General features: G+C 38.5%; 3 protein-coding genes across 4 annotated transcripts; 1 reads left to right on the top strand and 2 right to left on the bottom strand.

Moving 5' to 3' along the window:
* The first annotated feature begins 610 nt into the window (after positions 1-610).
* LOC145896117 (coiled-coil domain-containing protein 146-like) lies at positions 611-10075 on the top strand. Its single transcript, XM_082984970.1, has 21 exons — positions 611-840; positions 1137-1219; positions 1520-1604; positions 1842-1966; positions 2264-2414; positions 2779-2936; positions 3166-3274; positions 3603-3721; positions 4046-4232; positions 4569-4664; positions 5103-5273; positions 5630-5755; positions 5831-5958; positions 6335-6559; positions 6980-7099; positions 7475-7583; positions 7824-7952; positions 8266-8403; positions 8710-8865; positions 9137-9229; positions 9438-10075. Exons 1-21 carry the CDS (start codon positions 688-690, stop codon positions 9639-9641), a joined length of 2865 nt encoding a protein of 954 aa, XP_082841096.1. The 5' UTR covers positions 611-687; the 3' UTR covers positions 9642-10075.
* Positions 10076-12149: 2074 nt separating this feature from the next.
* On the bottom strand, positions 12150-15243 carry LOC145896123 (dual specificity protein kinase shkD-like). Of its 2 annotated transcripts, none has more exons than XM_082984979.1 (5): positions 14218-15243; positions 14005-14162; positions 13492-13941; positions 13168-13364; positions 12150-13107 (listed from the first exon to the last, which is right to left on the bottom strand). In XM_082984979.1, the coding sequence occupies exons 1-5, from the start codon at positions 14218-14220 to the stop codon at positions 12542-12544; spliced, it is 1374 nt and encodes a 457-aa protein (XP_082841105.1). In that variant the 5' UTR covers positions 14221-15243; the 3' UTR covers positions 12150-12541. The 2 variants fall into 2 exon arrangements, with proteins under 2 accessions (XP_082841105.1, XP_082841106.1); XM_082984980.1 differs by having other exon boundaries at positions 12150-13098.
* A 318-nt stretch (positions 15244-15561) lies between these two features.
* LOC145895896 (uncharacterized) lies at positions 15562-19866 on the bottom strand. The gene has a single exon (XM_082984674.1). The coding sequence runs from the start codon at positions 19864-19866 to the stop codon at positions 15562-15564; it is 4305 nt and encodes a 1434-aa protein (XP_082840800.1).
* Positions 19867-24537: the final 4671 nt, after the last annotated feature.

Raw genomic sequence — 24537 nt, 5'->3', positions numbered from 1 at the left:
AATGTTTTAACGAATATTCATTTTTTATTTGTAATCTTTTATATGAATATTGCAACAAAAATTTGTTTTAAGTAAATATTTTTGTAAGGATATGTCGGTCGTTTGAAGGCAAAATCCAAGTAATCGGTTTAATGCTCATAAAAAATTTCGTAGTTTATTTTCAACGAACTATTTACGGGTACAAAAAATAAATCGCACACAGCTACACCATAGTATACTCTTATGATAAGAGTATACTATGGCTACACAACATCCAACATGTTTTTTTGCCTTCGAAAATTACTTTTTTACCCCAGATAAAAAAATTCCAATCTTCGTTTCCATAACAACCAAACACTATTCTATTCTGTTCCTTTTGTTTGTGTTGGCACAGGTTTAGTGTGTTTTTAACTTTTTCATGCAAATGGGGTAATTGGAAATGTTGATCTGACACAAGGCTAAACAAAATGTCAAAACAATTAACTTTCAAGTGCTTTGTTTTTATCTTGCATCTCGTTTTGTATTGATGGGATTTTGAAATATAAAACAACTGTAAAACCATCTGACTTCAATCTAAAACTTTTGAAAGTTTAAAATTATTGACAGTCTTAAAACTTGGTTTTTAGGTTGCTAACTCAAGCCTTTGTATGTAAGTAATTTCAGCGTAATAAAATGTAGTAATCTGTTTGCAACTGGGACACAACTACAATGAGTTCCAATCTTACGAACAACGATGACGCTTACGAGGAAGATTCACCTCATGACAGTCGGCCCATCTCAGCGTTGGCACCCACTGTTCGCATACAAGAAGAAAGTCAAGTTGAAGTAACAGCCAGCCCTGCATTCCAATGCCTCGAAGAGGTACTGTAGGGATTTTACAACAAATTTTTCTGTAAAAAAAAATTATTTTGTCTGTTTTTTGTGTGATAGACCTATTAATCTCTGGCTTGCGCTAAAAATGTAATGATTTGATTATTTTTAAATATTAAAAAATCAATAAAAATACTGACATATGCAAAAATGAACTTAGCTTTAAATGAATGATGCTGCAAACATTTCATAATTTTTTAGAAAAATGTCAGCACTATAAGTGGCCAAAATTTCTTATAACTTGATGGTCTGTGTATAATCGATATATACAATGTTTTATATTCTAGCTATTTGAAGCTGGCAAAGTAACAGGAACAAGGATGGCTGAACTGAAAGCCAAATACACAGCTTTGCATGATATGCTAAAACAGTAAGAAAAATTTTTGCATCAGTATGTTATGTTGCATTGTGAGCCATTGGTATTTTTTTCTGTGTATTGATAAAGTAAACTCTGCACTGACACATATGCATTCTGAGGATATAATTTTTTCGCATGTCAATAGGCATGGTTAGTAAATTTACAGAATGTTTTAGGATATTTATATATGTGGCCATTTATTTTTTTGCTTTAGTTTGGCTTAACTTATGTGGTGTTCTGTGGGGGTATATTTGTTTTTACTAAGTGCTCTTAGTAAAATACTTGACATACAATGTATTTTAACACATGAAGGACAAGAGATTCTGAGAGCCAGTTATTACAAGATGCAAAAAGCTTCACAGTTGAGCTGGAAGGCCAAAGACAAGAACTTGAAAGGGTATGATTGTTGGAAAATTTCTTTTATTTACTGAATCATATTATTTATAAAAAAAGTTCTAAGTTCCTAAAAACGTATTTAAAAAAGTTGTTTTTAAGCTGTAGGATTAAAAAAGCACAAGGACAAATTAAACCATACAGCATTGTACGTCAGGTTTCCAGAATTTTGAGCCTGTCATACACAGAAATGACATCATACAAAATTTACAATTGTAAAAATATTTCCCCTCTGATGCAGGCTGACCACTTTCCTGAAAATATTGATACTGAAGTCGGCAAACTGCGACAGGAATTACTAAAGCGTCACAATGAAATTCAACAAATAGAGGAAAGAGAATATGAATTGCAATATAAAATCACAGCGTGAGTATCATTGCATATGTATGAATACCCAAACAGTCAAGTTTATGTTTTAAAACACCAACAGGCAAAAATTTTGTATCTTGGTACTTTAGTATGTTTTAAGTTGTTTATATCCTTGATATACTAAAAATGCGGAAAAATATACTATTGATATACTAATGTTACTGAAAACTGGGTTGAAACATACACCATTGTTTAGAAAAATATGTACCTTTCTGTCCTTTGATTATCTAAGCTTGTACAGAAAGTAAAACAAACACACAATCCTCTCAGAATCGAACATACCCCTTTTTTCAGACTCCAAGAGGAGAACCGGCTGCTCAAGCGAGAATATGAGCGAATTCCAAAACACGATGAAGTCGAAGCCAAAAAGCGTGAAATTGAAAATCAGACAGATTTGGCACGAAAAGAAAACTCCCAGAGAATAATTGAACTCAAAAACCTGAAGGTAAAACTCTGTTTATGTTTTTTATCTCTTATATCTTATAAAGATCTTAAACCTATTTCTGCGACTGAGGGAGAACTGATTATGTGAGATACGAGTTTGGATATGTTTAAAAATTTTTGGAAAAACATTCTTTGTTTAAAAATAGTTAACAGATATTAGTTGTGGTGCTGGATTCAGACCATGTGATTTTCATTTAACACCAAACTTTTAAAAATAAATTTTAAATTAAATGCAATAGAGCCGATAAGCTTATCATGTCTGCAGCTTCGATGTTGTATTGTTTTGGTTGTTGTTAATGCTTTAAAGAGCGTCATGTTTTTTTTAAATATTTCGTTAAAAAAAAATATTTTATTATTTGAAACAGGAAGATCTGGAGGCCAAGCAAAGGCAAAATGCATTTGATGCCAAAGAATTAGAAGCGAAACATGAAGAAATGGAAGTAATCAAGAATGATCTTGTTCAAATTCATGGCATTCCCACACAGATATCCAAAGAAATTGACAAAATTAATCGCCAAAAAGTGTATGACAATAAATTTTACATTTTTAAGTTTTATTTTAGTTTCTACAAAACAATTTGCCTGATTTTTATTACCTTTATATCAATAAATTTATCAATGCTAAGAGTTGACGAATCCATAAGCAACAACAGGTTGACTATATTGCTGAAACAAAATGTGGCTTTTGTAATTACTTAAAATGTGCACGTGACTGTTTTAAATTTCTTAAAATTGAACTTGATTTGGTTGCAGGGAATTAAACAAGAAACAAACAAGCCTGAATGTTACATGTAAAAATCTCGAGGCTGAAATTAAAGTTATTGAAGACAAAAAGTTTAAAATTGAAGAAGAAAAACGGGAGGTAGGTTTTGAGCTAAATATCCCAAATTTATCCACTTTGTGAACAAAACGGTTGTTTGTTGCCACTGTGATTTCAATGTTTTGCTTTGCCAAAAAGTATTAATTTTTTTAAACAATCACACCGCTCTTAACATGATCTTTTAGTGCAAGTGAACCACACTCCCGAATTTATTGTAAAATTTCGTGCCACACCAACCTTAAAAATATCAAAAAAACTAAGACATTTAAAAAATATCAGCAATAAATATCTGTGTCTGCATATGCGTAGTCTACAATTTTGCCAAAACACACACTGTCCAAATAAACTTTACAAACTTTTCAACTGTTAGGTGGAGGATGAGCTTGATTACCAGAGATCATTATTGGAGGGCAAGGAGCGTGAATTGAATAAACTGATGAGGGATTTTGATTTCGAAAAAGAAAGGGAGGCTGTGTTGATTAACGACAGGTAAAAGATAGGCTCCTAAAAATGTCATTGACAAAAGTTAACTTTTTTCCTATTCCTATTAGTACCAGACCATTGGGATTTAAAGATATTTGTGAGGACTGATTTGCTTTATGTATGGAAACTATTCCTGCAGAACATTAAAATTAATTTTTTCGCATGTTGTGGTGTAAAGGAACTCACGAATACATCATTTCTTTTTAAATTCATACGATGGCCGAACGCTTAGTCAACATTATTTAATTTAACCTCAAAGAAGTATCAAATCCCTAATATAACTAGATTATTGACTAATTTACATCACATTTATGAGTTTTATTTGCATAGGGCATCGTTAGACCTCTCCCTGCGTCACTCCCAGCTTGACAAGAAGACAGGCCACGACACACTGACCAGAAAGCAACGAGAGAAAGACAGAGACTTGCGACAGTTGAAAAAGTTGGAACAGCAGCTGAAAGTTGCCACTGACGCACTTTCCCATCAACAAACCATATACGAGAAAGTGAAAGACCAGGTAACAAAAAACTACCACCCAAGTTTATTTCCAACATACCACCAGAGGGTTTTGTGCATTTTTTGGAATATTTTGTGGCACTTACAACGACATAAGGCTGTGTACAGAAATAGGACCGTGTTATGAACACGTCAATGCTCTTAAGTTTGGCCGTAGATTTGGACTCAGTTCAAACTTGTTTTAATTCTTGTGATGTGTTTTTACCCTGAAGGTGATTTGTTTTTTTGCAACTTGCCTTAAACTCCACACAGGTCTAACTATGCCCTAACACTTTTTTTTCATTTTTTACAATTGTCATGATGGAAATGTTTATTAACCGTTTCGTCTTACTTACAGATCGATATTCTTCCGAAGGACGACGGTTCGTTGCAGGACAAACGAAAACAGTTACAGGCTGAAGTGGACGAGGCTAAACGGAAGCTTGGGCAACAGGCGAGGCTTAATACCTAATGCAACGACAAGTTTTCAACAGTGTGATCGAATGTTTTTAAAATAATGCAGTATTGTTTCATGCAATCGCATGATTGACAGGATCGCCCACTCCGCAGGTCCTTACTTTTTAGTATAAGGCTCGATTAGCTTTTCTGGACTCAAACTGTGCCGAAAATGTACCAAACGGAATACCGATTTTTCTTGATTAATAATCGTTGAAAATATGCACAGTTCTACATTGTGGTGATAAATGTGTGACACTTTTCGTGACCTGTATTTATTAATTTCGCATCCTGTAACACATTCCAACACTAATTGAATTGCCTGGTTTTCTTGTACACGGACTCAGGCTAGATAAAGACAAGAATACAATGTACATAAACAACAACGTTATCTGACCTTAGCTTACTAAATGCAAACGATGCTTTTTCTTTGCAGAACTCGTTGACGTCAGTAGAACAGGTGAAAGTGGACGACTGCGTTCATGAAGAGGAAAGATTGATAAAAGAACAGGAGAACCTTCGCTCTGTCGTCGGAGATTTAACTCGACTCTCCCAGATTAAAGCGGATGAGAGGGAACAGAAGTCACGAGACTACATGAGAGCAGAGGTTAGTCACCACCAATGTAAATGCTTTCGTGTTACCGGGATGTTTTTGCCTTCGTACGTCCCTCTAACCATAAGTTTCCTGCTGTTTGGACATCAAGCATGTCCACTGACTTGCTTAAAAACACGAAATGTTATGAACTACATGGGAATTCTTCATTATCTCATCATATATTGCATATTAGCGTTATTGCAGATGTTCGAATATTGCGTGATTTAAACTGGCAAAATTGCAAAAGGCAGCAGTCTTTGTACTCCATAAGTAAGCGGAAATTTTGTCTGCTGTTCGCCAAAATACAATTTCTCAGTCTTGCGCTGTGCGTACAAACGCGGATGACCTGATTTTTTGCCTTCGTGCAGCAACGAGCCAAACGAGCAGAGCAGGAATACAAGAGCAAAGTTCTCGCCATCACCGATCACAAGAAAAAGTGCGCAGAAGTGCAAGTCAGACTCCAAGAGTTCGCCAAACTCTACGACGTCATCAAGGCAAGTTGTTTCCCGCCCTTACGCTGTTCATGACGTCACAGTGACGTAAAAATCATCCCGTCTTTTGTCGTACAGAACGAACGCAACAAGTGCGTAAACCAAATACAAGCAAGTTCACAGAAGTCGGCGGAAATGAAAGAGAAAATTAAGATTCTGGCGAACGAAATTGAGATTCTAAGAACAACTGTGACCAATATCGAAAGGTGTGTGTTGATAGAATCTAACTAATTATCATATATGTTCGTGATGACGGTATGTTAAGATATTAGGATATTATGAAAGCCGTTTCACCTCATTAGCAGCTACTTTCAGTACATTTTTTTCTAATTTTAACTAAAAACAAATTTTTATCACCAACAACGACATTTCGTTTGGCATGTAGAGCAATTATATTGATGCTTATCCTTCATAGCAATAGCTTCATACGTGGTTCAATTTAATCGCACAACATTAAGTGAAGGTCATAGACTTATAATGAACTCATAGGTCGAAACAGTGTACATACCGACTGTAACTCTCAATCATTATTATAGCTCTTTTGCATATATGTAAAAAAAACCTGTTTACCGCTTCCTACAGAAACTTGCAGAAGGCGAAGTTGAAGAAGATGAATTCTCTCGTCCTCCGGGACTCCCTGAGGAACGAAAGAGCGAAGGCTCTCGCACTGGAGAACGAACTCAACGAGAAGAGGGAGCAACTGAAGATGCAGATCGGAAAGCTTAACACTCTCAACAATCAAGCCGAGGAGGGAATGGTTCAACTAAGGAAGAAATATGAAACTGCAGTCCAGCATAGAAACGATAGGTCAGTTTTTAAACTTTGATGATGTTGGATTTTATGGGATCTTCTTGCTTGAAACACAGTGTGCAGTGTTTGCCGCTCCATTATTATGATATGCTCATTGGCTCCTTGAAGTTTCTTTTTACCTTCAAGTAATTTATGCATTAAAACGTAAAGTAAATCATTTGCCTTGACAAAAATTCCTCGATATTTTTACGTGACCGGAAAAATACAACAAAATTAAGAAAGGACAGAAATTTCTTGATTGTCATTGCCAACATTGTGTAACTAAATATAAGCAACTTTTTTTACCCTCAACAACATGTGTTTAAAGTTGTCTTGATGATTCTTACAAGGTGGTTGTCCGCCGCAGCCATGCTAACAGTTATATAAATAGACAATAAAGATATACATGTATGTGATAAAAGTTTAATGATTTTACAGAGGAGTGCAGCTTGTTGAACGTGAAGAGGAAGTCTGCATCTTCTATGAGAAGTTCAACATCCAGGAGACGATGATAAGGAACGGGAACGTTTCAGTGCAAGCAATGGAAGAGGAGATCAGGTACAATTCATACTAAATATGCACACCCTGTAACCGTACTTACATTCCTGTAGTTTGTCAGGTTGTTTTTTTGCTTTGATTAGCTTATTAGCTTAATATTAATAATAATTGTTCTCTGGCACATAAGTCACACGAGTAACCAACATTTTTTCCACCATCCGGCTAGACTTCCTCAGGGTTATGTGGCAACAATAATACATCAAGTGTATAAAACACAAAAAAAACATAAAAAAAGAATAGCACACTATAAATTGTTATCATTCTTAGTTTAATCGCCGCAAAAGACGTCTTAGTCTCACTGGCGTTTGTTGTGCTTTTCTTCTGTAACTTATCAATGTGCTTGAAACTTGTATAAAACACTTTTCCCCCTTGCAGGTTTTTGAAAATGCAATCAGCAGAGGAACAGAGGCAGATCAACCTTGGTATAAAGAACAAACCCAATATCAAACACCTCCACGACGAGATGGCCACTCTGCAAATACAGGTTGGGGGTTTGTAACAGTTGGTTGCTTTTATTGATTTCAAAGCTTCCAAACATTTAAACAAGAACGCCAAAGATAAAATATACATTATGTGCTAACGTTTCGAGCACGACTGCGTCCATCATCAGTGCAATTTCACCATATTAGCTTTGCTTTCTTGTTTAAATTAATAAACTACAAGTTTTTTGCACCTAAGTACTTCTAAACATTTGCACAAAATTCCTAAATCTGTGGTTTTGCAGCTCTCCCAGTGTCAGGATCGGATGCGAGACCTTGAAAAGCAGCTGGAGGACCCGGATAAACCGGGAAGAGTCAGACTCCTCCAGGGTAGAGATCCAACACCGACCGACCTCCGCGCAATGATTGAAAAGGTCATTTGATTGTTTCAATGGATTTTGTTCAATCCCAATTATCATTCTCCGCAGAAAATAATCTTATTTGTATTTTGCGCGAAACGAAACTATTAGGATAAACGATAAGCACAAGAAATAAAATGACATCGGCACCGATAAAATCACAGAGTTTGTGGAGCCATACAGGCGCCCATAAGAATGTGATTTCCTCACGGAGAATCACCACCTGTCGCAATACCACAGCGAGTTGCACTGGGAGTTCACCGCAAGAAAACCTTGTTGTTTGTAATGCTGTGGATATGAAAATCAAAAATTTTGCTGCACATTTCAGCTTGAAATCCGATTGGCTGAGAAAGAGGAACATTTACTGGAGCGTGACCTCGTGTTCGAACAGTCGTCACGGCTGACTGAACGTGTCAACAATAAAGTGAATGTTGGCAAAGACGATTCTCTTGTGCTGGCTAAAAAGGCGAGTCTCGCAATGTTATTGGGTACAACACCACTGAGGCGTTTTTTGTGCCTCTTTAGCATACAGATACGATATTCATACATGTACAATCATGCATATAATATATGGTGGTGTGTGCAAAATGATTCGAACTGCTCATAACTCCCTAGAGAGGATTTTCTGAATAGTCTTGTCTTGTTGCAACATTTGAATGTTTTGGACGCAATACGGGCTCGCAAAGCTTTTAATTATACTTGGATAAAGACGGAACAAAATTATTGCTGTGCTAATTGGTCGATTAACTCTCCTCACTCTCCTATACCACAGGTTAACAATTACCAATCCCGCATCAAAGATGTAACTCGCAAAATGATGAGTCTGGTATCAGAGCTCGCCATGAAGCAAGCCGATGCAATGAAACTCCAACAGCAATCAAAACAAATGACCAACGACCTCGAGCAATGTTACGTCAGAATGGAGCAGGTGTGTTGCTATGGTGACCTGCCAAATCGGTCCACCGTGATGTTTCGAGATGATATTGAGTAACTGCATCTGTTTTTAAAACCTTGCATTCCTTACATTTTTGGATGTTGCTGCTTCAGTAATATTAGAATGGTAGTTTATACATAAAACATTTGTAAGAATACTGGAACACACTGTTAACCTTATAGTGAACCTGTATAAATTCTAGTGCTGAAAAAATGGTTCATATTTTGTGTTTTGTCTAACCTCATGTATTCTGTTTGCTTTAAAGGGTGAAGCCCCCAACGAGGAAATAGCGATTGAATGGGAAAAATCCCTTCGATCTGATGACCAACGTAGAGTGCAAGCTGCTGAGAAGGCTATGGTATGTTTTTGTTTGTACTTGACTGTTTTCCTCTGCAAAGATAATGTGTAGCGCATTATTCAGCCAATATAATAGCCGCAGTTTTCCCACAGAATACTAAACTTTAGCAGTTGTTTTTGCCCGGTTGCAAGGCGATCCGTTAGAAATATATTTTTGGGCAAAACAATCTGTTTCGCATACATTTAACACGACTTTAAATATCCGCTAGGTGGAGCAAGAGGAGCAGCAGTATCAGCTGGCCGGAGGTTCGACCACGACTGCAGAACCTCGACCGAACGCTTACATACCAGACGATGAGGCGGAATTGCCGATACCCCGTCCTTACGGCTCCCTCGCCCCATTCAAACCCACTGAACCAGGATCATCCATGCGTCACATCCGGAAACCTGTTCTACGACCGATCGAGATATGATTTCTATGCGTGTTATTGTGTTTCGATTTAAACAAGTCGACATTTTTGATTTTTTGATGTCTTTTATTGAAATTTATTTTGAGGAAATTATTTTTAGGAAAAACCTGGTAATATGGTTGAAATTTTAAATAAAAGAGCCAAAGCTAAGATGCTGTTAATCATTTTTTAGTGAACGTTTCGAACCTATAGGCCTACTTGGTTCATCATCAGTACCACTACAGCTGACGTTTACTAAAAAATGATTAACATCGTCTTAACTTTGGCTTTTTTATTCAAAGTTATTAACTCCACTTATTTTGCACCCATGGTTGAAATTGATTTACGTTTTTGAAAAGTTTGTGAATTTTTCATGACAGCGTAATACTAAAGTTATCGCCCTGCAGAAACTGATGTGCTCGCTGTGGTACAATATTCCAAACACTCTGTTGCATATGTAATACAACGATTTTTACGATTAGTGTTATTCAGTACAAAACAGCTTGTCAAATTGCTTGTCCGCCTCCTCCAATTGGCGTTACTGGTAAAAGTTTCTCAAGATAGGTTCTTCAAAATGTCAAACTTTTAGCTACCGTAATACTATAGTCGTTTATACTTTATTTGACCAAGAAATTTTAAAACTTGCTTGCCTACACTTGTAGGATACTTTCCCCCATCCCAGCATTTAGGGCTGATTACGCCACTGCCTACACTAACCCTTTTTGGGTAACACAAGAAGCCGATCAGCTGCAAATTCTAACTAGGCATTTTGCAGTTACCACACAAGGCGGAAGTCAATGCAATGCACAAAATAGCTCTGATTTGTTGCCGATCCAAACGTCGATGACGAAGATATGACATTATGCGATTGAACAATTTCTTTCGGAAGCAGTGAAATGGACTTCGGTGTCATGACTTTAACTTTGTAGTTGGGAGTTGCAATACTTTTAACAATTCATACATAGAAAAATGAAATGGGTTCTGTACAGATTCTACATGACAAAGAGGGAAACATTTATTTTAATATATTTGTAAAACAAGTATTTGAATAGAATGATCAGATGGAAATCCCAAACACAACGGAGTTTTGATACATATAGCCTACACCTTATATAATGGCTCATGTCCTAAATACCATTCCACAGGTAGTGTTGCAACACTGCACTAAGGTAAACAATCCTCACATTTATATACGCTGTGGAATTGTGATTGGTTTGCTATCTTGAATCGGACTTTTAATAAACATACTTTCAGTAATGCAAATTGGTTTTGCTGTTTTGTTTGCTTGGTGCATTTTCCCACTTCCGCTGAAAATGTAAACAATTCTTTCCTTAATTCTCAAAGCATGATTCATTTTTTCACACCTTTTCATTTATTACATTTCCTAAACCACGTTGATTATAAAGACGAGTAATAAGATCGTTTCGCAAAGGTAAAGCATATAGCCTATATAGCAAATTTGATTAAGCGTAAAGCAGCAAATGTGTTTTCGTGAGACAATATGACGTACTTCAGCACAAACAACAAATATATTTGGCTAACAAGTGCTACCGTGACAAAAACAGGAAACGCTGGTTTGGTAACCGTCAAGTTATCTTTTATCTTATTGTAAATGCCGCTGTTGGAGTAGGTAATAAAGTTATAATTTTGCACAAAATAAATATGATAGTGAAAGGATTCACAAATTACAAGAACAATATAGTCTTTGTCACGGCAATACTTCACTACAAGTATATACATTTTTCGAAAATTTGCCAGTTTTAATTATTAAAAATATTTGGAACGTGCTATACAGTGAATATATTAATACTTCTAACACAACAGTGCAATCTAAAAGCTTTCTTCAATTTATTAATTATATAGTGTCAACGCAGCTACGATGGATTGGGCGGTCGCGCCATGCGCAAGCATTGTTAATGCACTTTCTACCAGTGACATGTATATCAGTGATATGATATTGTTAATTAGAGGGAAATCGTATTACTTTGGTTGAACAATGGCACGGAACCACGTTAAATCAAATGAATTATAAAGAAAATATGTACCTAAAAATGCTACACGCAGTTTCTGAACCTCGGCCGAACGCCTACATACCAGACGATGAGGCAGAATTGCCGATACCCCGCCCTATGGCTCCGTCGTCCCATTCAAACCCACTGAACCAAGATCATCCATGCGTCACATCAGGGAACCTGTTCTACGACCGATCGAGATATGATTTTTATATTGTCTGCAAAACTATAATCACTACGATAAATATGCACAAGCTACAAGAGTTGGTCAACTAACTGTTTAAATATTTAAAAAAAATGTAAGTAACTGAACAAACTGCATTAGTACTGGTGCATTAAAGGAATGTTCAATTGATTCGAAAGAAGCATTTAATGAGAAAAAGGCATTTGTTGCTTTTGATGAGAAAAAGGGCATTTATTAATTTGGTTAGGAAGATGTGTAGGGCGTTAATTAAAACGTCTACACAAAATATTAACACTGCCGTATATCTGACTCCTGTAAAAAGGCTACTCTCTAACCCAAAGTCAATCTGTCAGTTTAATACATAAATAACAGTCGCACGAGTATTACAACAAAACATTACAAACCACGCGAACTAAAGTTTATGTCTGTTTGGCTTGAAAATTATCGACTTAATAACTCTAAAATGACTCTATCTTTTACCAAAAGATGTGTGGCTTATATAGAAAATACATACAGGGTCGTTTGGGTTCGGCCCGATCCGTGACTCATTTGAAAAAGACAGCTTGTTGCTCGAAGTGTCACGAAATAGGCCGACCGGATATTTAGCTGTCTTCCGTGCATACAAATGAACAGCGCGTTCGCCGTATGGGTTGAAATGGGTTCGTGGCGTATTACTCGACGTTTATAAAAATACAGTTCATGCCACGAAAGCACAACATAATATACGATTAATATGACGTCGGATACATATACATTTTCTGCATTTCAATAGGAAGAGGCACTTGCTGCATTTGAATAGGAAGAGGCACTTGCTGAGATAAAGACATTTGTTGCATGTGACCATTAAGAGACATTTGTTGCATGTGACCATTAAGATACATTTGTTGCATGTGACCATTAAGAGACATTTGTTGCATGTGACCATTAATATACATTTGTTGCATGTGATTAGGAGGAAGTGGAGCGTAGTTGCTTGGTGTTCCATACATAAAACCTGCCAATGAATTTTTTTTCGTGATTTCCTCAATTGTTTTGGAGGGCTTTGAATCTTGAACCATGTGGGGAATTACCGAGGGAATTTGGTTCAGCTTACAGCATGCAAAGACCTTTTTTTCACTTTGTGAGGATTGTGCCATGGCGTTTCGAAAAGGATGCTCAAACTCCGAAAGTGGTGTTGGGCATCTACGTGGAGCACTGGATTTTACTCCAGGATTTAAACTGTAATTATCTTCTGATGTTGTATGTGGAGTAGTAATTTCAAATACGACATCCAGGGTTGAAGAAACTACAAAACCTTGGTATTAAAATTAATTTCATATTACTAAAAATTAACTATTTTTGCAAAATTAACTACCTTCACCGAAAGTGGGACGATTAGAGGGATGTACGTCCCAACACTTCTCCATGAGATCGCAAATTCTTGGGCCAATAAAATTTTCACTGAACGGTCTGACACCCAATATAATAATGTCACGCAGAAGACTCTCATTTTCTGTTCTTTCGTCATAAACTTTGCTTCCACAGATAATTTCGTACAAAACCATACCGTAACTGTAAGTAAAAAATATAGAATTTCAAATCATGTTAGAAATTTGTTAAGAATGGTTGACTAAGTTTCCCAAACACATCAGCGTTTTAAATGAAACAATACATTTGCATTTTGTAATGAACGACGTACCTGTAAATATCCATTGATGGTTGTAGTTTGGCACCAAGAAGAAATTCGGGTGCTTGATATAACTGGGTAGAAGGATTTGTGAGAGAGAAGCATTCATTAGGCATTGGATCTTTTTTCAGGGTGAAAGAAGTAAAATCAGTCAATTTTACTTCCAAAGTTGAAGTTAGCAAAACATTTTGTGTTGTCACTCCTCCATGACACAGGCCATTCGTGCCATTTTTGTATGTATGTAAATACTCCACAGCATTTATTAAACCTTTGGCAAATCGGTACTGCAAATCATACCCGATTTGATTTCCCTGTATATTCTTGGAACTTAGGAAGTCAGCAAGGTTTGAATCTGTTTTCTCCAGAATGTAAGCAAAATTATCTTTCCAAATAGTAAAGCCAAAAATCCTCACTATGTTTGTGTTTGTAATTTGTGCCAACACCTTCGCCTCATGCTCAGCACTACAATATAAAAATTAAACAGGTCCTAAGTTAGCTATTTAGTATTATTACATGTTTACTTACTTGTTTATAATGTTTTTACTAGTGGCAGCGAAACAATTTACCATTACATCTGATTTATTATGTTGGCCAAAGCGTTTGGTGCCAAATGCTCCAGGTCCAACATAATCAGTTTCATCGCAGCTTGTGCAAATTTCCGAGGCATTATATTTGTTATTCTCCTGAGGAAAATATAGTTTCAATTTTGACTTGACTGGCAATAATCAGTAAACTTACCATGGCTGGTCCATCAAGAATTATAATCTCTACATAAAGTCTTAACCCTCTATGGACAGTATTTTTAAATTTAGAGAAAGAAATAATTCTGTGTAATAATGATTCAATGACAGACTAATATACCTGCATAAGACAAATTATTAATCTGGGGTGGGGGGTTGGGGTTTTTTGTAACATGACAAATTTGTCACACACATCCATTAAGGGACAAATTTCAATGAAAAAAAATTAATTCCTGCATTTCTAAAATAGTAAAATGACCTTGAAAATGGAACAAAAAATGATACAACACTTGAGGTACTATATATTATAATTATTATGTTTGTTTACTTGTATTATTTTTTTTTGTCATGTGCAGTCGTGCATAACATTTCAAAACGCATATATGAAACTTGCATTTGCCACAAGAAAATAATAGAAAAAGGAAAATTAATTGTTTATGATCCAATTGCCACAGCATCCTTTAGCAAAACAACCATTCTGGTGATGGCAGTCATATAGAAAAGTGGAAAAATGTTATGCCAATATTTTCAACCAAGTTGTATTCTGCTCAGACCAATGTGAAAGGCCAATCAATTGACTCCTCCCATGAATGGCTGTAATTTAGGATGTCTTGTTTTCCATTTTGTTTCCTTGTTCCATCTTACAGGCCGCATCTCACAATTAAATCCTAAAAATTGAGTTTTAGAAGTCATTTGTCATTGTGCACCTGGTTACAGTTTCTCTTGTTTGCCAAAAACTATTTCCGGATCTGATGACTCATGAATGGGGGACTACTATTGCTGAACAGAAAAAAATTGATTGCAGAAGCATTAAGACAGCACTGTAGGATACAGATCCTTAATTGCCGTGTACTTTTTTATATGCGTGCAATTCTCAACCTTTTATTCCAATTTGCAGTTTCACAGCAAACAGATAAATAAAACTAGAATAAACACGATTTAAAACTAAATGCCTACACGGCTCCACCTTATTCAAATAGAATGCAACTTATCACAGCCAAGAAGGCATTAAAATAACGTAGAAATAACTAGATTGCAATGGATACACTAACTCAACATCACAAGCACGCGCACAACCCAAACACAAAATAAGTTTCCGCGCATGAGTGCACCCACAGAAATCATACTCAGTTCTGTCCATTACATTCCGACCCCTAAATAATAACCACATAATTATTTACAATCAATAAAACGGCAGAACAAACACTAAACAACACCACACACAAGTCATGCTGCCTCCAGGAGACAAATCTTACGTACATCGCGTTTGAATACAGCACGCGCAGTACGAACACACACTCTGCGAACAGATCCTTCCTTGTCGGGGAAGACCTCTTCCAAGCTAAACACAGAGAGGCCCCATATAATCTACACCAGTACTTGAAAACGGAGGTTTTCCAATTGTAACTCGCTCCAGAGGCACCTGTCCCAATATCTGCGTCCCGGGTTTAGCGCTCCTTAATTTGCACAAAAGGCATTTCCGCAAAACACTCCTCACCGCGGAATGTCCTTTAATTATCCAGTACTTGAGTCTTAGAGAAGCAAGAACATGTAGCACCCCACAATGTCCTTCTCTAATGTGGCAGTCCATGACTAGCAATTCGGTGACATGGTGCCGATACGGCATGATGATTTGATGCATACGTTCTTGGTCCAAATTCGCTCGTTGCAGTCGTCCTCCAACATACAGTACATCCTTAACGCGACACGGGTTGAGAGGACACAAATTAGATTTGTAATTGGGTGTAGTAGTATGGTGCAAAGCTTCTGCAAAACTCTCATAGTTCAACAAACATCTTACATCCTCCGGAAATGACTTTCGTTGCACAAGTCGAACAATGCTCAGTGTCGCATTTGTTATCTCGTGGGTTGTAAGTCCCTCAACTTCAAATGTTGGTCTTCTATCCTCTCGGCGAGAGAATTTCCAAATTATCCACCGTTTAAAACGCAGCAACCACGCGACCGCCTTCTGTAGCCTTTTGAAACACGAATAGCGAAGCAGCAAAAGATGCAGCACATCGGGAGACGCAATCGTGACATACACACGCCCCTGCCTCTTTATCTCCAAATCGTCCTGGAATAAACCAATTTCCAAATTCGGCCGGCTTGGCCAAAATTTCGCCTCCTTCTGCAAGAACTCCGGTCCTTCAAACCACGTCCGTACATTACTGTATTCCTTCGGCATTACACCACGCGAAGCAATATCCGCCGGGTTATCCTTGGTACCAACGTGATGCCACTGTGAAGGCTTCGACAAGTCATGAATCACAGCAAGACGGTTGGCGACAAATGTCTGAAATCTTGTTGAAGTGTTGTGGATATAGTGCAACACGGTCAACGAATCGGTCCAAAACATCACGTTGTCGATGACGTAATCCAACTCGCGCACCACCATAGCACCGAGCTTCGCTGTAATAACAGCAGCTACCAACTCCAGCCGCGGAACGGTAACGGGCTTTAAGGGAGTGACTCGGCTTTTGCCGCAAACTAATGAAATACTGACATGACCAACCGAGTCAACAAATCGAAGGTAGGACACCAAACCATATCCTAAATTACTAGCATCCCCAAAGCAATGTAATTGTACAGAAGTAAACCCTAAAGGTGGCCTTAAACAACGAGGAATGTGCAGGTGCTCCAACAGAGGCAATTGTCTAAGCCACTCTTCCCAGTGCACTAATGCATCTGAAGGAAGGGGGTCATCCCATCCTAAACTTAAGTTACAAAGACCCTGCAGAAGGCACATGGGCAGAAGAAAAGGCTGCATGAAACCTAAGGGGTCGTACACTTGACTCATCATTGACAAAACCCCTCTACGGGTATATGGCTTGGGTGATATGTTTACTCTAAACCCAAAAGAATCCTTAACTATGTCCCATCGGACACCCAGTGTACGACCAACTAACTGGTGTTCAAAGTCTAAATCAAGGAAGGAAATATTGTGGTTTGAGCCAGGAAGTGACTCAAGAACCTCTGAAGAATTGCTTACAAATTTAGTCAAATGAAAGCCCCCCATATCCAATATTGTGGTAACGTCCCTTACCAAAGTAATTGCTTGCTTCGTAGAAGCGACTGACACCAGCCAATCATCCACATAAAAATTGTTTGAAACACTCTTTGCAGCATCTTCACCAACAAGATGGCTGTTATCCGACACGGTCTTTTTCAATGCAAAACTTACACAGCTGGGAGAACTTGTTGCTCCAAACAGGTGGACCATCATTTGATAATCAACTGGTGGCTTTGTGAAATCACCTGCAGGCCACCAAAGAAACCGCAAAGAGTCACAATCCACAGGCAGGACTCTAACCTGATGAAACATGGCTTTAATATCCGCTATAATTGCCACAGGGTCTTGGCGAAAGCGTAAAAGCACACCAACAAGAGAGTTGGTCAAATCAGGGCCGTGAAACAGATTGTCATTAAGAGATGTTCCTTTGAACGTTGCTGCACAGTCAAATACAATGCGAAACTTCTTCCCAGTGGCATGATGAGGAATATACCACGTTTTATCAGTACGCTTCAGACATTCATCCGGAATCCGACGAGCAAATCCGTTTTCAATGTAATTGGCAATCTTCTTCTTATATTGCTCACAAAGCTTCTCGTCATTCTGTAAGCGACGCATAAGGTTCTTTAGTCTCCTCTCTGCCATATTTCTATTGTACGGCAGCTTTAGGTTATCAGACTTCCAGGGCAGGCTCATTTGGTAATGTCCATCCACCAAAGTGGCCGTGCTTTCCATCACAGCAAGAGCCTGCTTGTCCTCCAATGAGTATGTGGGCTTATGACCTCCCTGATCCATGAAGTCTCGTCCAAATATTTCATCAAGTTGACCACACTGATCACAGCTAGTCTGTACAAAATTTACTGATGCTTGAGGCTCTCCCCTGTTGCGTTCTGTACCAAACAGACACCATCCAAGCGGTGTATGTAATGCATCAGGTTCTCCATGACCTCCACGGATAATCTCTGTATATTCATGAACTTCAGGCAGATCAGCTGCCAGCAATAAATCAACCACACCATCTCGAACCACGGGTAAGTCTAAATGGCTAATATGTGGGTATCTTAAACTGTCTTCGCCAACAGGAATGCTCCCAGCCAAGCTGGGTAATTTCGGAACAACCCTAACATCAGTTAGGTCATAGGCAACATCAGCGTGTTGTCCCACACCATGAACAGAAAGAGTCACACAACAACTATCAATCTTATGCGTCCCTGCTATAGTTTCAATAGACAAAGGATTCAACCTGCCACTAAGCCCTGAAGCAACAACACCGACCCCATTTACCGTATCTGGGTCAATGGAGTTTCGCCCCTTCTGTGACTGTCCCAATGCATTGTTAATCTTGCTCCAATGTAGCAGTGTATGATGCGACTTGCTACAACCTTTTACTTGGCATGTCTCTTCAGATGGACATGCATCAATGTAGTGTCCAGTCCCAAGGCACTTAAAGCACAGTCTGCAACGACGGGCCAACTGGTATTTCTCCTTGAGGGACCGTCCTATAAATGACTTGCAATCCTTTAAGCTATGTCGTCCACTGCAATCTCGACATTCCACCAACCCTTTACAATGATGTCCATCAGACTCCGTGTTCGCTACAACCGTATTAAACACACTTCGAGATTGTTTACCAAACTGTTTCCTAACCTTTGTCTTTTGAGTGTCCCGTACAAGGTATTTCATCATCGGCGACAGAATGTCTTCACACTTAACTTCCAAGAAATTAAGCAAAGTCTGGAACGTTGGAGATATTCCTTTGAGTCTAAGTTTCGAACACTTTGTAATGAACTGTGCAATATAATCCGGTGGCATTCTCTGAGCCACAGCCTCCAAATTCTGTGGCAAGTCCAGCGTGTAGCGACAACTCCATCTTCCAAACAATTTGTAACTTTCGGCTGCCTGCGCACGAAACATTTGCAAACCTCGAAAGTCATTTTCTCGCAGCTGGTTCCTTCCAATCAGTTTGTCCATATGTGCACGTACCACCAATTCAATTCGTCCATGACGATGGTGAAGTATTTTCAATGCTTCAGAATAGCCCATATCAGATGGCAAACTTTTGCATTCTACAATGTTAGACCTTGCACGTCCAGTGCAAAATTCACAAAGGTAACTAAGTTTTTCAGAGTTACTTAGGTTCGTTTGATTGATCTGACGATCAAAGTCATTCAGGAATTTGTGATAGTTGTACGGGTCACCATCAAACTTCTCTATGGTCAAGCTTGGCAAATTAAAACTTTGTTTGATCATTTCAGCAAAAAACACCATATCTGAAGTCGGTCTAGTACCTGATACTGCAGGTCCAAGAGGTTGGTTCATAGGGCTTTGATCAAGAGTCCCATATTCCACGTCAGCGTTTCTCCCTTTGCCTGGAATATTAGTATCGGTTGGAGGCAAAATACCAGTTTCCCTCCGAGACGGCGGCAAATCTTTATGCGCCTCGTCCAATTCTAACAGTGGACCCAACGAGTTTGATGCAACAAGTGGTGATTCGTGATCAGCACGAACATTTATAGATGCAGCATTAACATGTGGTCTTCCTAGTAGAAATGGTGATGTTGGCGAAACATCATGAACCGAAACTTTTCCGCCACGCCGCTCATCGAAAGCCTTAGTCAAGCACGTCAAACGTTTCATTGGCAACCTTTTGCTGGTGTACCATCTAACGCAATATCAGACAAAGATTCTGATGAAGAGCAACTTTCACTGACATGTTCAGCAGCCAGTGTGGCCTGTGCCACCTCTTCCCTGGCTTTAGCCATTTGCTTTTTCAATTCAAAGCTCTTTATTTTACCTTCAAGTTCTATACGTCGACGCTCAGATTCCATAGTTAAACGACGTTGTTCATCTCTCAACGTTAAACGACGTTGTTCATCATCCAACGTTAAACGACGTTGTTCATCATCCAACGTTAAACGACGTTGTTCAGCTTCAACAAGCAGTTTTTCTTCCTCAATGGCAACTTGTTCCTGAGCATACTTTAGTGCCAGTGATTTTTCATCAACAAGTCTACGTGCAGGCGAGCTGTTGGAACGCAAACTTTTTCCAAAGGAACCACGGTTTGTTGAAGCGTTTGATCTCCCTACAGAACCATTTCCCGAGCGCACAACGTCCAGTATTTTAAACAGTTCCTTAGAAACATTGGGCTCCTCGCCTGATTCATCCATTCCAATCAACTATGCACGTTGCGTATTACGTCACAATGTGAACAGATCACAGACGTAACTCAAAACAATGCAGTTTTGACTTTAGTTTTAAATTCAATGTAGGATACAGATCCTTAATTGCCGTGTACTTTTTTATATGCGTGCAATTCTCAACCTTTTATTCCAATTTGCAGTTTCACAGCAAACAGATAAATAAAACTAGAATAAACACGATTTAAAGGACGCATATTGGTATTTCTATGAAAATTAGTTTTGGTGCTGGGAAATGCCCACCGTGTAGACCTGTGTCACAATGCAAAGTCATGCATCACCAAGCAAAGCAGTGACGCAATTAAGTTAAATTTACGGTTGAATGAGCGCACATGTGCGTGCTGTTGTCATGGCGAATTTTAAGGTGTTTGGGGCAGTTTTAGTGTGGTTTTGAGCTATTCCAATTAGGTAGTAACTTGCTGGTGGGTGCTGCTGAAATTTATGTTGAAAATGGAGCAAAAAAATCAGGCTGTGTTTGTGGCAAAATGAATCGTTTAAGTGTCCAATCATTTGTGATTTTATGAAAGATCCATTTCATATCTACAAATCTTGATCAAAATTAGTCTCCGAAAAAATGGTTTAGCCACCCCCCTAGGGCCATTTGCCCCCCTGGTTACTCAATATTTTGGTTAAAAGAGCAACCAAAAATGGAACTGGATTTTGCAGAAAAATGAATCGTTCAACTACCCACTCATTTGCATTTTTTTGTAAGTTCCAACTCTTCTCTATGCGATGGCATCAAATTTAGTTGTTGAAAAAGTGTCAATGCCCTCCCCCAAGGGCTGGGTATACCCCCCTGTTGGTCATATGATCTTCCAGGAGGCCCAAAAAGTCCTTGCTCTGTACAGTCTCATCCAGGAGCAATTTTTTTTTTTTCAACTTTGTAGAATTCCAGGTCCCTATGTAAGTCACAAGACCCATCAACGGTCATTGGGAAACAAGCGGAACAGTCGCTAGATGCATTACAGCCGAGGGCCTTGAACACAGGATTTCTCCTATCTAATACCCATATAGGTCCTTAAATAGAAGGTCAATGGACCAGATTCCCAATTGGCCTAAGCCGCAAAGTATATGGGACATTCACCTATCACAATGTGAAGTTTCACACCTGGTTGATCATCGATCCCAGAGTTATGGCTGTTTTTGCCAACACCCCCTAAACAACAGAAAATGGCCTTATCAGCAGGGCTACAAGCAGTACAGCTAATAGGCAGAAAATGATGCCACCGACCTTAAGCGGTTCACATAAATTACACCGAAACATCATGCACCAGTCATGGCAACACCCATTTGTATGCACACATGCTCAATGACACAACAAAAGTTTCAATTAATCAATATTCGAGGCTAATTAGTCACATGCATAATGGCAAGAAATCATGGCTATCTCCAAAGCATGAAAATGACATGAAAAAAGTGCTGTTAAGTGGCCCACAAGACCTTGCAAAGTGTTTTGTATTGAAATTTAATGGCCCAAACACAATTAGGAACTACTGTACATGTCAACAAGTGCAGTACATACAGGAAATACATTGTTGGTTGCGGCAGTTTCAGCAGTGGGTTTATTGGAATCCTTTCGTCTGAAGTATCACCCACCGGCATTGGACCACTTCTTTCTGTGGCAATAAATACAGTACTTAGGCCACAAAATAATTATATTTCATGTATTATGACTATACAAGATGAAAAAGCCTTTAATTCAAGATTTTGCAAAATAGGTCAACAAAAGAATGGATGCTGTGAAAGACAGCACATGCAACAAATGCCATGACGAATGAACAATACATTGCAAAAACTATGTGTTATAAATGACTCAAAATGTGTTGCGGAATGACAATAGAGGAAATGCCTGCATTTTAAGCTATATTTCAAGTTGTTTGAAAGCTGAAAGTCAAGCAACAGACCCCATACTTTATGTACATTAGGGCATTGAAAAAATTCATTTTTGTCACTAGGTGGCGACTGATGACTGGAGCTGGTTTAAAATCCTCCTATGATGTTTAACTTACATAAATAAACATATTTCAGTGTAAATTTAATGTCTATTTCACCATTTAAAAAATTTGACATTTCGCCAGGACGCATATTGGTATTTCTATGAAAATTAGTTTTGGTGCTGGGAAATGCCCACCGTGTAGACCTGTGTCACAATGCAAAGTCATGCATCACCAAGCAAAGCAGTGACGCAATTAAGTTAAATTTACGGTTGAATGAGCGCACATGTGCGTGCTGTTGTCATGGCGAATTTTAAGGTGTTTGGGGCAGTTTTAGTGTGGTTTTGAGCTATTCCAATTAGGTAGTAACTTGCTGGTGGGTGCTGCTGAAATTTATGTTGAAAATGGAGCAAAAAAATCAGGCTGTGTTTGTGGCAAAATGAATCGTTTAAGTGTCCAATCATTTGTGATTTTATGAAAGATCCATTTCATATCTACAAATCTTGATCAAAATTAGTCTCCGAAAAAATGGTTTAGCCACCCCCCTAGGGCCATTTGCCCCCCTGGTTACTCAATATTTTGGTTAAAAGAGCAACCAAAAATGGAACTGGATTTTGCAGAAAAATGAATCGTTCAACTACCCACTCATTTGCATTTTTTTGTAAGTTCCAACTCTTCTCTATGCGATGGCATCAAATTTAGTTGTTGAAAAAGTGTCAATGCCCTCCCCCAAGGGCTGGGTATACCCCCCTGTTGGTCATATGATCTTCCAGGAGGCCCAAAAAGTCCTTGCTCTGTACAGTCTCATCCAGGAGCAATTTTTTTTTTTTCAACTTTGTAGAATTCCAGGTCCCTATGTAAGTCACAAGACCCATCAACGGTCATTGGGAAACAAGCGGAACAGTCGCTAGATGCATTACAGCCGAGGGCCTTGAACACAGGATTTCTCCTATCTAATACCCATATAGGTCCTTAAATAGAAGGTCAATGGACCAGATTCCCAATTGGAGTAGTTATCTCGATTAAAAATTTTGCCAGAATTCCTAGACAAGGGTCGGGACTAACAGAAAATCACAAATTGACCATACTTTCTGTGATTCATTTTTCCACAAAATCTACGTCAATATTTGGGAAGTTTTCAGCTACACCACTTTACTGCCTGACTAATAACCCTGAAAACCATAGTAAAACTGCCCCAAACACGCTGAAAATCGCCCTGGCAACAGCCTGTTCATCTGCTCATTCAATCAAAACACTGGCGCCCATTGCATTGTTACACATAATTTTACTCTGTTACGCAGGACACAGTTCGAGAAGGGCATTTCCCAACCAGTTACCATAACCGACTTCCCGTCTGACGCAACCCTTTCATATTCGTTCACCGCGTGGCACGACGACACTATCGCGAAACCCGGCCACGATTCTAGAATATTCTTTCAGACGTCACACCTGATTCTAGAAATTTGATTTAGCTCTTGTATCACAGGGCGGCCTAAATCCGCACACAAGAAGTTGCTAAAGACCATGACCGCTGCGCCTGGTAGCAATAACAATAGTTTTCCAAATATCTGACGTTGTTCTGGGCGTTGTACGGTTTACAAAACTCCAAACAAAACGTGTAGAATATTCCAATCCGACCTTACCAGACTTGCCGGTATTATCTTGTAATAAATATTATCACTTGGCAACGTTACAATTTTACTGCCAAATCGTAATTCTTTTCTTTTGTTCCCTCCATAATGCCTCGTTATAGAAAACCTCCCAAAACGGTTGAAAAGTTTAATAATTCCCTGCACAAAACCCAGCATCTCGACAATGAACTCCAATGTAAGTTGTTCGCTATTGGACCAATTACGGCCTGGCGTTCCAGCGTTCGTGGTTACGTCATATCAACCAAAATCGCCGGTGTAAAACACCGAGTCAGTCTTTTCAACCGTTTTCAATTTAATCGTAATTTTCATAAACTGCGAACTTATACCAGTAGCCTTTCTGCAGCGCTCTAAAATATACAAAATCAGGGGTTTAAATGTCCGTTTAACTATCACGTCAAAGGTGGCACCACTTTGTGCAGTGACGTTTTGTAAAACACACAAAAAGAAACACTACCGTATATCTGACTCCTGCTAAAATAAGTCTATTATCAACCCAAGGTCAATCAAATAATTTAATTCTACATT

Source organism: Ascidia mentula, chromosome 3 (genome assembly GCF_947561715.1).
Source record: "Ascidia mentula chromosome 3, kaAscMent1.1, whole genome shotgun sequence".
Lineage (NCBI taxonomy): Eukaryota > Metazoa > Chordata > Ascidiacea > Phlebobranchia > Ascidiidae > Ascidia > Ascidia mentula.
The sequence above is the reverse complement of the archived record's forward strand: the minus strand, read 5'-3'. Positions and strand labels throughout refer to the sequence as shown.

Coding starts and splice junctions, on each gene's coding strand:
- LOC145896117 (XM_082984970.1), top strand. CDS start 688: ATGAGTTCCAATCTTACGAACAACGATGACGCTTACGAGGAAGATTCA. Junction 3,275..3,602: donor TTGAAGAAGAAAAACGGGAG/GTAGGTTTTGAG, acceptor TTCAACTGTTAG/GTGGAGGATGAGCTTGATTA. Junction 4,665..5,102: donor AACGGAAGCTTGGGCAACAG/GCGAGGCTTAAT, acceptor TTTTCTTTGCAG/AACTCGTTGACGTCAGTAGA.
- LOC145896123 (XM_082984979.1), bottom strand. Junction 13,365..13,491: donor CCATCAATGGATATTTACAG/GTACGTCGTTCA, acceptor TTTTACTTACAG/TTACGGTATGGTTTTGTACG. Junction 13,108..13,167: donor TCGTCCCACTTTCGGTGAAG/GTAGTTAATTTT, acceptor TTTAATACCAAG/GTTTTGTAGTTTCTTCAACC.
- LOC145895896 (XM_082984674.1), bottom strand. CDS start 19,866: ATGAAACGTTTGACGTGCTTGACTAAGGCTTTCGATGAGCGGCGTGGC.